The 12,815-nt window shown below is 33.5% G+C and overlaps 1 protein-coding gene across 1 annotated transcript in view; it reads right to left on the reverse strand.

Moving 5' to 3' along the window:
* Positions 1–12,815, reverse strand: part of LOC149791464 (uncharacterized) — an 85,394-nt gene that overhangs the window by 56,901 nt on the left and 15,678 nt on the right. Inside the window, exons 6-12 of the mRNA XM_089969427.1 lie at positions 12,240–12,524; positions 9,029–9,265; positions 8,430–8,543; positions 7,497–7,670; positions 4,980–5,204; positions 3,441–3,701; positions 2,204–2,320 (exon numbers count right to left, since the gene is read on the reverse strand). Of these exons, the coding sequence (XP_089825553.1) occupies positions 2,204–2,320; positions 3,441–3,701; positions 4,980–5,204; positions 7,497–7,670; positions 8,430–8,543; positions 9,029–9,265; positions 12,240–12,524 (1,413 nt within the window). The remainder of the gene's footprint in view (positions 1–2,203; positions 2,321–3,440; positions 3,702–4,979; positions 5,205–7,496; positions 7,671–8,429; positions 8,544–9,028; positions 9,266–12,239; positions 12,525–12,815) is intronic.

Raw genomic sequence — 12,815 nt, forward strand, 5'->3', positions numbered from 1 at the left:
TCTACTTTAGATATGAATTATTGTCATTAAAACGTTTAAATAACTTTTTCTTCTTTCCATAACAAAATTTATACTTACTGACATTTTATTTATAGTGAGTCTTCGAATATTTTCTAGATAACTGTGTTTAAATAATCTCTATTCATCCCTTTTATATTGTTATGTAGCAAAAAGTATACGTTTCTGAGTTTAATGTAATTTTGTATCTGTCCATGTTTGCCATCCTTTTTGTGTACATATATGTCATCTTTTTATTACCAGAAAGTTGTTTTCACTCCACTCGAATATTGCACAACAGTGGTTCAAAAATTAATGACTCTGAAATATGCAAACTGGCCAGACCATACTATACTACACTGTACCGTACAACATCACACCATAACACACCATGTATTTCCAATATAATTTGTTAATGACCTTGAAACACATCCAAATCGTTTGTATTGCATGATGCCATGGCGTCAACGTTGACTATACGATAGCATACGTTCGATTTCAAAGTATGAAACCTGCCTATAGAGAATCTGACTCACAAAATGATGTCTGTCAGGTGCCATTTATCACTATGACTGCCCGTGTTTCTCAGCCTAGTTTCTTTCCGGATCCCTCTTTTATTGTCCTAATATCTTGTTCAACAACTTCCTATCCGTTTTGTCCGTCTGCCTGTCATTTCATCTGTCCGTGCGTAGATATGTCGGTTTCTCTCAAAGTCGTTTGGTTTCTGCCTTTCTCCATATTTATATCATCAGTAATTTTCATCGTGTAAGTACCTAAGTATATAACAACGCACTAAGAAATTAACTTTTCTATTGAAAAAAATAAACTGACTTGACAAAGAGTAAAAAAAAAATGGAAAGGTCATTTTAATGCACATTTGTTATGATGGAGACTGGGTTTGTACCCATAATTAAAACGTAAAGTCTTTTGGAATATTTTATATTAAGAAAAACAAAATGAAACAAAATGAAACAAAAGCATTGAAAGCCTTATAATGTCATTGTATTATCCAAAAAATGATCTCAATTGTTTAATGCAACTGAGTACATTCTATTTTTTCTCCAAGGAATATTTCAGTAAAGTCATTTTTATTTAAATGCTAAACTTATGAGCTACTCGGTTGTGATGTAAGCAAGAGGGCTGTTTTAACCAGAATTTAGAAAGCGTTTTCAAACTTATAAAGGTTGAAAGGTCAGAAACTGGATAGACCAAGTGATTTGCCGTGGTATAGTTTGCTTAGCGGTATGAACGACTAGGAAGTATAAACGAAGGTTTGAAGATGGACCCCTGTGGGAAATATTGGGCTATCTCTCATTAGCTTTAAAATCGCTTCAAGACAATGTTATGTCCTTCTAATTAGACTTATATTACAGACACGTAAATCACTAATTGAGTTACTGTTCTTTGCATTTTTTTATGTTTAAAAATTTACGATGGACAGATTGAGTAGAACTGCTGCTTTATTGTATGGTAATGCAATATGTTTAACAGTGGGTGATCCTCGGCTAAAGTAAAAAAGCCATAAATAAACCGAAAGCGTTAGTAAAAGGACAATCATGCCAACAACGTTATCTAGGATTATTCTCGCTAAAACTTTTTCTGACTCTTTATTTAATACCTTGTGAAACATTTATTTCAGTCATGAATTAGTTAAATATATATTTTATAGAGACATTAAATAATAGTAGTGGTGTCGCAGCAGATATCGTTTCATGGTGAACGCGTTTTGTTTTCTCTCCCATCCAGATGAAAACTCCAAACTTGAGCCAATGAATCACATCATGGAAGTAACATTATTGATCTAATTAGAAAAGTGTTAAACACATGTAAATGACCTATACAAATGTAGGAATCCCATGAACCGTCTTTGTAAGACAAAATATTGTTTTCATTGTGGCTTTGAGTTTTCACGTGCTGGCCTGATTCATATAAAATACTACCAGTTGGAATCATGCACGTACCAGTCTGAGTCGGCTGCAGTAGTGTGTTTCTGGAGATGAGACATTGGTTTCACTGTCTTTGGGGGGAAATAATTTTTCATACACCTAACTGCGTATGTTGCCGATTTTGCTGAATTTACTTGTTGTGGGACAATGCATTTAATGGATTTTGCTGAACGTACTTGTTGTGGGACAATGTATTTAATGGATTTTGTTCAAGTTACTTGCGGCGGGATGATGCGTATGTTGGATTATGCTCAACTTACTTGTAGCTTGACAATACGTGTAATTGATTTTCCCACTTGTGTTCAGCCTAAATGTACTGTCTCCTATCCCCTGGATCTCTAGCTCCTCGCATGAACCTGCCGCCCTATATTCAGTCACTAAATAAATAAATAAATAAATAATAATAATAATAATAATAATAATAATAACAATAATAATAATAATAATAATAATAATAATAATAATAATGATAATAATAATAATAATAATTATTATTATTATTATTATTATTATTTTTATTATTATAGTGAGGAATATGGTGATTTGCGTTATAATAATAATAATAATAATAATAATAAATACATGTAGGATTTTTCTTGACATTTTTTAATTTCACTTTCTCTTCCTTTTTTTAACAAGAAGGCCAATATGTTCTTGAAAATAATAATTGGCTAAAACTTTGAATTATTATCATATTTAACATTGCAAATAGTTATTAAAATTTAAAGTAGATACGGAGCTCCCTTTCAGATAGATCGATATATAATTGAAATATATTCATCAGTGTGCGATGGTTCAAATGGAGAAAGCATTGCGAAACAAATATAGTATAAGCCCATGTGTTTCATGCTAGAGAATACAAGATAATGTACTTTTCCTTTTAAAACTATCGTGGATGTGATACAATAAAAACAATCGATTCTCCTTAACACACAATTATTTTGACATTGACGGTTTGCTATTTTGTGCACAGATCGAGAGCTATCACATAAAAGCCATTGGAAAACGTTTCCAACATCTGCCCTCCTCTCCTTTCAGTCCAATGTTCATAATTTATTGAAATTGGTTTTGATGTAAATCACAAAAATCCCAAAACTTGTGAGGAGGGAATGATTGGTAGGAAAATAAGACTTAGAATTTACAAAGTAGTCTCAGGCCAGACGATAGAAACGTCGATAAAATGTTCTCCCTCCCCCTAAAATAAATATATCAACATCCTGCCCCAAAAAACCCATCATGGTTTAGTTCCCCAACTTTTGATATGCATGAGTCTAGATGTTCGCCTAAGCAAAATTAGCATCCTGCATCCAGGGTTTTTAGTTTCTTTCAACTCAGTGATTACGGTGCGACCAGGTATGAAAGCCCTGAGTAGATCAGAAATAGGTGAAAATGCTGTAGATATTTATGTTATATCGTGATATTTTTATAGCTCTCTGTAAGAGCATTTGCTGCAAAACGCACGTGCATAGTAAGTGATCATGTTAATATTACTCATACCATTGAAAACACTGTAAATAGATGGATCAGAAATGTTTCCACAGACTTGATGCACATTTCCAGAGCAAGGTGTGACACAGTTCGTGGACTCGTTGCTTGGAGGAAGAACATTCTCACAACAACATGTGTTACCCTTCAGCAAACCGATTGTAAGATTCTGGCCTAGGCAGAACTGGATGCAGAACGACTTCGTCATTTCCGATCTATTTGTACAACTCACCAATTTTGTCGGATCATCTAATGCTATACAAGAACTGGACACTGAAGATATATATATATATATATATATATATATATATATATATATATATATATATATATATATATATATATATATATATATATATATATATATATATATAGTAAAAATTACAAATCAGATAAATAACAGTCTTCCTAAACTATCGTGTTAGTCAGGAAAATAATAAATGTGAAAGATAAAAATAGACAAATAACAGTGGTATTTTGGTGCCAAACCAGCTTAAACGCATATCGAATCGGCCGATTCCTTTTTCAAGACTACAAAGCAACACAAGATGATTACACGAATGAAGGAAGAACCAAATAAAATATTGAATTACTTTACAGAATGTGCACGATGTTTGCTGAATATGTTTACATAAGCGATGCAATGTAATAATTAATTAATCGAGAAAGTTTGAATGTGGTTGAACGTTGCTGCTTTTGTTGGCGCATGATGATTAAATGCTGGTAAGGCAGGAATGGCTATGTAAGCCTTTATAACACGGTTATACATATGAAAAATGAAAAGATGACAAAGCACATTACCTCATTATCTATCTGTCTATATATATATATATATATATATATATATATATATATATATATATATATATATATATATATATATATATATATATATATATATACTGTACGGTTAAACTTCAATTGTATGGCTTTCAATACATAAAAATAGTTTGCTACACGCAGCGAGGCATCGTGGAGACCTGTCCAACTTCCTGTCCTGGAGAGCACACAACCTCTGAACGTGCGATTGTTAGTCCGCCAATCAAAATGAGCCTTTAGAACAGTTTAAAATATACTTCAGGACCTAGGATAATTTATTTACTTTTAGACATTTTTATCATTTTCCGAAGGTGTCATTTATTATTATGCAGGACAACTTAATATCTCATGATAACATCGTACTCTTTTGAAATCTTGTTGCCAAACTTTGATCGTATAAAATACTCTTCAACGGACAAATGACGTGAGTTTATCAGAAACTATAAACAGCCTACATATATATGAAAGTGCATAATAGTTACGATACTAAAATGTCCCTTTTGCTCATTTTTACCGATGCGAATGTTTATTTTATTTAAAAGCCTTTCATGAGTATTAAATACATATGCTCCGTTGGAAAGACCTATTTTTGTTACCGTGTTGCCATGACATCATGGACATGGAATTACACACTTAAAAATATCCCTCATTGACGTAGTGCGTAACACATCTGTAGTTTGCAAATTAATATGCATGGTGCATGCTGTTGATATGTAAGATTTAAAGACGTACCTTGGTTCCTCTTGCAAATAAAAGGATATGTTTTCTTGCATTCCGTGGTGGTCCAGTAGTTCCCTTTCGTGTCAACAGCGCAATCTATGTCTTCGTTGATCGGATGTGACGGGTTAAATAAGGCGTACGTAAGCAAACTTCCATCTACCCAGCCCCATACTGGTGAATTTCGAAAGTTATGAAGTCCCAAATGCCACATGCTGGGACTTTTATAGTCATCAAAGACTAGAAGAAGAAAAAGAAAAAACATGCATCGATCTATGTAAAAAAATCTGCCTTGGTGATAACACAAAATGTCAAATATTCTTTTATATTTAATGATGATGTCATATCTTCCCCTAATATATTTGATTTGTAAAATGAAACGAGTGCTTCCCAATTAAACTAGACACAACAAATAGGATAAGTTCTGAAAATAGATACCACAAACTCTTTTTCAGGTTGATGAAACACGTAAAACATATTCAATCTTTTATTTGTGTTTGGAAAATATGTTGTCCTTGACTAACTGAATCAACGTCGAACTGAGAGGCAGTATTATAATGAACATCTCCATTCTTAAAATTTGGTCTTTATTAGCTGCAACAATGGAAAACCACAAGAGTATATGTGATGACCATCCTTCCATCGTCTGGCGTCCAGTGTCCATTAGCAATAACGTATTATCTCTATACGTCCTTACTTACTTGAAAGAAAGTCAACACTTCTGAGACAGTTGCATCCTTAAGTATAACAGGTAATATATGCATATGGGACATCTAAAAAGGCCGCCAAGACAGCCATTTTAAAATGTTATGTTATCTCTACATCGACTAAACGGATATGTGTACGGATTTGGGTGTTTAACTAAAATGATTATTAAAATATATGGACGGTTCTAATAAAATATTTGCCGAACGGTCCTCAAAAATGGCAGCAACGGCAGACATATTGTATATTTTGCTATTTCTACTCATTCTTAAATGATGTCTTTTTGTTGTCAACGTGTTTTCTCTAAGTTCTCTATAAAAATGGTACCGCTATGACTTTCAACAAATCCACCACAGAATCAGTCTTAAAATCTGTTATTAATATTCCTCATTTAACCTGTGATTTAACCTACATAATAATACATACTTTGTAGTTGGATTCTAATGAAAATCATAAACAGTCTGACCTACAATATGGCCGTCATGGTGATCATCTTGAAACAATTTATTTTGATTAATATGTGATGGCAAGTGAACAGTGTAATTTTAAAAATTCGTAATTCTTGATCAAAAATAGTATCTCTGTAAATCTCGGTAATGATGGGAAATCCGTTTGATTAAAAAAAACCCAATTGACTTTGGGGTCAAGATTATTTAGTTAACTGAGATAGTGACTGGTATACATGGAACTGATTTTTACTACAGTTTGAACCTATCAGAATTTTAAGAAACAATATGCTACCCAGCGCTCTTACATTGATTTCAAAATCGAACGTCGTGACTCGGATATTTTTTTCTGCAATGACGTATGAGCACTGGCAAGAGTGAATGAATATTTATCAAGCTCAGTGTGTTTATATGGAAGAAGGCTCTGCACTAGTGCCAACTGAAGAGTTATAACTTTGAAAAAGTATAATGGCTTGGAAACAGAAACAATTCAAGTAAATAGTAATTATGTATTTTAATGAAACCTAGTATATTAGCACGTTTGAACACGAAGTTGAAAGTAATTACATCTTTAATCATTAGAAACATTTGTTTAGCATTGGTTATCTAAAAGAAATGATCGCAATAACTGATATGAAAAGCAGGGCTCATGAAATTTCGTACACTGAACAAGGAGATCGTCAAATATGAGAGCATGCATTTCGTTACATGATTTGATTACTAACTGCATAATGATTAAAAGAGTCGAAGAAAGACCATATTTTAATCAACCAAACGTATTTCATCCATTTAGACATAAAGTAATTGAATCGATCAACAAACATGACAATAATGTCTTGTTCATAAATATATTATTAAGATAACGATAATTTTACTTGGGTTTAGCAATCGCTTTTCCCAATGTTCCATATTGCATTTCACGGCCTTCTCGATCACAAAATTTCGATCACATGAATATTTATTGCAAATTTGTACCAACTCTGTGCCGATTTATCGCATGTAATTTGGCACATTTGCAGTAGAATCTTTTTATTTTTCAGTTTAATAACAGCTTTGGAATTTGCTGAGTTGATATAATATATAATGAAAAGAGCAAGAGGATGCACCACTGTGATGCAAAAACACGAATCTGTACCCTTTTATTCATGTTTAAATATGCCTGAAAACCTGCATGAATATTGTACTCTTTTGGGGAAGAAGAAATAAACATAGACAAAACACAAGTAAACATGATTCGTGCTTGTCTTCGTCTTGTCGACTCTTTCCAGGTTCCCGATTGTACCTGGGTACCCGTATCTGCAAAGAAACGCATTCATTGAATGACATCAGTTACCAAGATACCATCCAGCTACGCTCACACTCACATATGAGGGTCACTTACTGTCCTTCGTTTCCTTCAGAAACATGTGCTCTTCATGTGACACAATGGATAGAAGTTCTGCGTTAAGATTTCGACACGATTTTAATGCGCCGGTAAAGTCAGCCGCTTCTAAGTGGAAATAGTAGCATGCCTGATTCCAGCCAATCCACCCATGTTCGCACTGTACTGACTGATCTGCAATTTGATATGCCCGAAGATTAATGGTGCGAAGATTAGTGTTTTGAGAGTGTAAGCGATATAACAAGTATGGAAAGCAACAGACAGGAAATTTGGAGAAAATGGAAGAAGATCCCAATTAAATCAGACGTATTTTTGATGAAGATTGACTTTCAATGATATAACTGAGCATTTTCAAAGGTAGTATTGATCATAATCGATAGCAGCCTTTAAATGTTTTGATCTTAATTTAATTGCATGACTTTTTGACGCTGTTATTTATTTAATAATGTACATAATTAACGATACATATTTCTCTCCCTTTTCTGACTCTCTGATGTTACTTCCTTATATATAAAACCAGATTCACTCTCTATTATAATACATTAGAACTAAATGGATCGTTTTGTTTCGTGCATTGTCATGTGTCTCCTTCCTTCATCATATTTCATAAAATTATAGCCAATACATGCATCATTTATTTTAACTCCCCCAACAGAAATGGATTAAAATGGTAATATTTTTGCAAATTTATTTTAGATCAAATTAGATGCGTATAGTTTGATTTATAAAAGTTGAAAGGCGATTTCGTAAATATTAAAAAAGGAAAGAAAACCACAAAATTACAAATAAGAATATAAAGAAAAGTGAGACAGGAGAACATATTATAAATTATACATATTTTCTTCTTGAACGTCTTTATATCATTTACTTTAATTTTGTTATACGGCTTTCTAATTATTAGAAAAGAGGATTGGTATAAATAAGGAACAATACCACTAAAATAGCACTGAGTTGGCTGGCTCTGTCCCTTGAGCATGTACAGTCCGTGGTCTCGAATTCCTAGCTTGAAAAGCTCTTGGCAGTGTCTAGCAGGTACTGGAGTTGCATCTAAATGGAAATAGTTGGTTAATAGTGGAAATCAATAAAAATAGTGTTTATCAATTCTGTGCGTTATTTTATTACAACTTTGACATGGTGCTACGATACATATATATCAATGTAAATGAGTCGGAAAATAATGTAATACGATAACATTTCTCTTGGACATTTTACAGAAGTAAATTTGCTTGGATATCTTGGCAAAATAACTTTACCGAACCATAATTGACGTATGTGCATTCTTAGAAACTTTCATGATGTTAGCTTATTGACCATTTATAGCTTTAACATGATTGAATAATTTGTTGCATAGAAACGGATAATATACTTTGCGCCAATATTACATATCAGGTAACATTTGAACAATTCGATACGCATATTATACTTTTGTCCTAAAGCTTGATTTTGTACGTGAGTAATTGTATATAAATATATTTTTGTCTTGTAATATTTGAACACACTAATTAACATATCTCCATTGGTCTTCTGCTTACATAGATCGCTTATATTAGTGTATGCGTCACCAGGCAACGTATTTGCACATTTGTCATCTGTCGTGATCGTTCCATTCTGTTGTGTCATATTTGTGCATAAACATTTGTTGTCAATCTGAGCTGCGTAGGCATAGTCGCTTCCTCTGCATTTCTCTTGACATGTGACTGTTTTATTTCCAGTTACATTGAATACACCAGTAGAGTTAAAGTCGATTGAACTGTCCTCATAGCAACCATCTGTAAGTGAATTAATTTGAGGAATATAAACTCCATGCTGGTTTCCACTCCACAGTGACTTTCGAAATACAATGTGAACCACAATATTTGAACAATAGGATAGTGTATTTTGTTTAAATAGAATTAAAGGATGCATAGTTGGCTCGAATCAGTTTTGTGTAAGCATTTAAAATGTACCATATGCTACACAAATCTAGATCAGTGTAATTACTATAGGATTCTAGTACAGAACTATACAGTCAGAGTGAATGTGTGGTCTTAGAAAGTAAAATAGTTTATCAAAATAATTTAAAGGAAATTTGAAAATTTAGTTACCAAAATGTTCTTCACCATGTACCTAAAATATGGTAATTTTGCTTAGGATCGTAAGAAATGAAACATCTCTGATTATTTCGCAGTGTTAAATATTGAACCTCAATCTGGATATGAAATTTTGGGGAAAGTGTCGAGATTAACCGTGATGCAAATGTTCTGAGTATTCATTGGTACTTAGAGGGCATCTGAAGGCTATATTCCACATTCTATTGCAATGAACCATTAATTTATTTAAAAGATACAAGTATACAATCAACTAACAAAACAGAAATATAACAATGATACATTCAAGAATGCACGATGTTCATGATGTGTATTCTCTAGGTTATACGTCTACAAGGATATACCTCTTTCAATTGCATAATGAAAGTCAAGAAAAATGGTACATTTAAGATATTATAACATATTACACAACGTGCTGTTAATAACAGTTCTGATTTATTAGAGTCAGAATTAACACATTACGAATATTTCTCAAGGATACAATTCTGTCAATATTTCAAAGCGTTAACCTTTATAATAATGAATGAATACGACCGTAAGCGACATTTTGTTATTTTTAACTTTTCAAGAATCTGATGGACGCCGAATTTCAGCGTAGATGAAGAATTTTTTACAATTAGGCTGTTATATTGTTTAGATTTATTGAGGCGCTGCATTTTGTTGATGTTTATTCATTTACAGACGAGCCTTGCGATTGAAATGTTGAAAATACAGATTTCTTCATTGTGTCTATCGTTGTTTGAAGGAAATAGGTACACTATTTCTTGCATAAATCTGTGAATTGGTTTTTGCTATCATTTTTAAGGGAGCCGATTGGTCATATTGAAAGGATATTCTAATAACGCATACTATGTTTAGATTTGGTTTCTAACACTGACTTCCAAACGAACCAAGGCGGAGATTCAACACAGTTAAATAACTAATAGAATGTTACCTATGGGACTAAGGTTGTGATTCGTTACATTTGATAAACTGAAAAAAAAATGTTAACTGTCGGACTAAGAGTGAGATTCATCACAGCCAAATGACTTATCAAATGTTAACGATGGGACTAAGGTTGAGACAGCACAGCTGAATAACTGATCAAATATCAACTATGGGACTAAGGTTGAGACAGCACAGCTGAATAACTGATCAAATGTCAACTATGGGACTAAGGTTCAGATTGAGATTCATCACAGCCAAATGACATATCAAATGTCAACTATGGGACTAAAGTTGAGACAACACAGCTGAATAATTGATCAAATGTCAACTATGGGATTAAGGTTCAGATTGAGATTCATCACAGCCAAATGACATATCAAATGTCAACTATGGGACTAAGGTTGAGACAACACAGCTGAATAACTGATCAAATATCAACTATGGGACTAAGGTTGAGACAGCACAGCTGAATAACTGATCAAATGTCAACTATGGGACTAAGGTTCAGATTGAGATTCATCACAGCCAAATGACATATCAAATGTCAACTATGGGACTAAGGTTGAGACAACACAGCTGAATAATTGATCAAATGTCAACTAAGGGATGCAGCAGCTATTCTATACCATGGGTAACTGCTCTTCAATGAAGAGTACACGACGTATAAATGAAGAATGATACAAATAAAACAAAGCAATAATCGCTGATAAGAGAATACATTAAGAGGGAAAACAATGGAACAAACAAAATAAAACGGAGTGTGTATACTACGCTAACAAGTATGACGAACATATTTAATAGTGATGATCTCATGGCTATCTTAAAGCATATCGCACACACACAGACACCAACAAACATACACACACACAGACACCAACAAACACACACACACACTTTATATCTATATCTATATATATATATATATATATATATATATATATATACCACATGGGAACATGCTTTAATCCCCTTATTGGGTAAGGGGATTAATGGATACCTTTCCCCTGTTCCACATTTGCTCGCACAATATTTCCACATATCAAGCTTGCATGACCTACATCTATCTACCTACGATCTTATCCACCTATATAAGTATCTACCTACCAACCAATCTCTCTAGCCTTGCACGTGCCTCCTATGCATTTACCTTCCTACCCGCAAGTATGCATGGTGTCTACCTTTCTTTCTATCCACCAAGCTACATTCATACATACAACATAGAAAATATATAGATCGATTTTTCAGTAAAGATATTTTATCGTTCAAAGTTTATTAGTAACCGTTACTACCAATGTTACTACTATACTATAAAGTAGGTAAAGTAGGTAAAGTGGTAAAGCTTAGAGAGTGAAGAAAACTTGTAGATTAGTTTACTTATTTAGAGTGACACCATGGGCACAGCAAGTGAAATGGAACAAGCGAGTTCATAGTCTATGCAAATAATACAATGGCGAAGTGTTTGTTTCGCTGATATTGTCATCGAATAATAAAGCACTAATGATGTGAATTTATCTAACGATGAATACATTCAATAACAACAGATAATTTACTCTTGTTGCTTCGTTCCGTAATAGAGCATGCAAAAGAAAGGCGGGTACCATACATGCTTCCGGTGCCGTTTTTAAAAAAAACTGCTACAATGCAGCTTTCATATTAATCGCACTGCCTAAAGAGTTTTGGATCGGCAAGAACCTTACTTGCTATTAACTGATTTAAAATAGATACATACGTATAGTCACAAAAACGCTCTCTTTTCCATTTCCACCGCAGTACGCTTGCTTCCGAGATTGTGTTTCGTCATAATCAGCACACGTTATATTGCAAGCGACATCATCAAACTTTTCTGCTGACATGTTCAGGCTGTTTGCACATTTGCATTTTCTTCCCTCGATGGAGGTGAACCTATACTGATGCTGGGTACATATAAGAATGCAATCCTGTACTCCGCTGGCCTCAAATTCAATGGCAGCATATGTAGAGTTTGATGGTAAGCATCCTATATAGCCTGGTAATTCTGAAATGACGAAGTTATGAAATTATTATAATACATACTTCGTGTTTGGTTTGGATCTGCATCTGCAGTCTATGAGCACGAAATCGTTATTCTTGAAACATTTTAAGCACGAAACTCATGTCCAAGCTTAAAGTTAAAAAAGTTAGTCTAGGAGAAGTATACCATTCTTCAAACGTTGGTTCCCCTTAGTGCGAAATTTGTTTTGCAGATTGTCTGCAAATATTATATCTAATGTTGAAAGTTTGATCCGGAGCTTCTGTGCTGAAGAACATGTGAGGCATACGAGGCTAA

The sequence above is a fragment of the Sinohyriopsis cumingii genome, chromosome 9, assembly GCF_028554795.1.
Source record: "Sinohyriopsis cumingii isolate HCF-2022 chromosome 9, ASM2855479v2, whole genome shotgun sequence".
Taxonomy (NCBI): Eukaryota; Metazoa; Mollusca; class Bivalvia; order Unionida; family Unionidae; genus Sinohyriopsis; species Sinohyriopsis cumingii.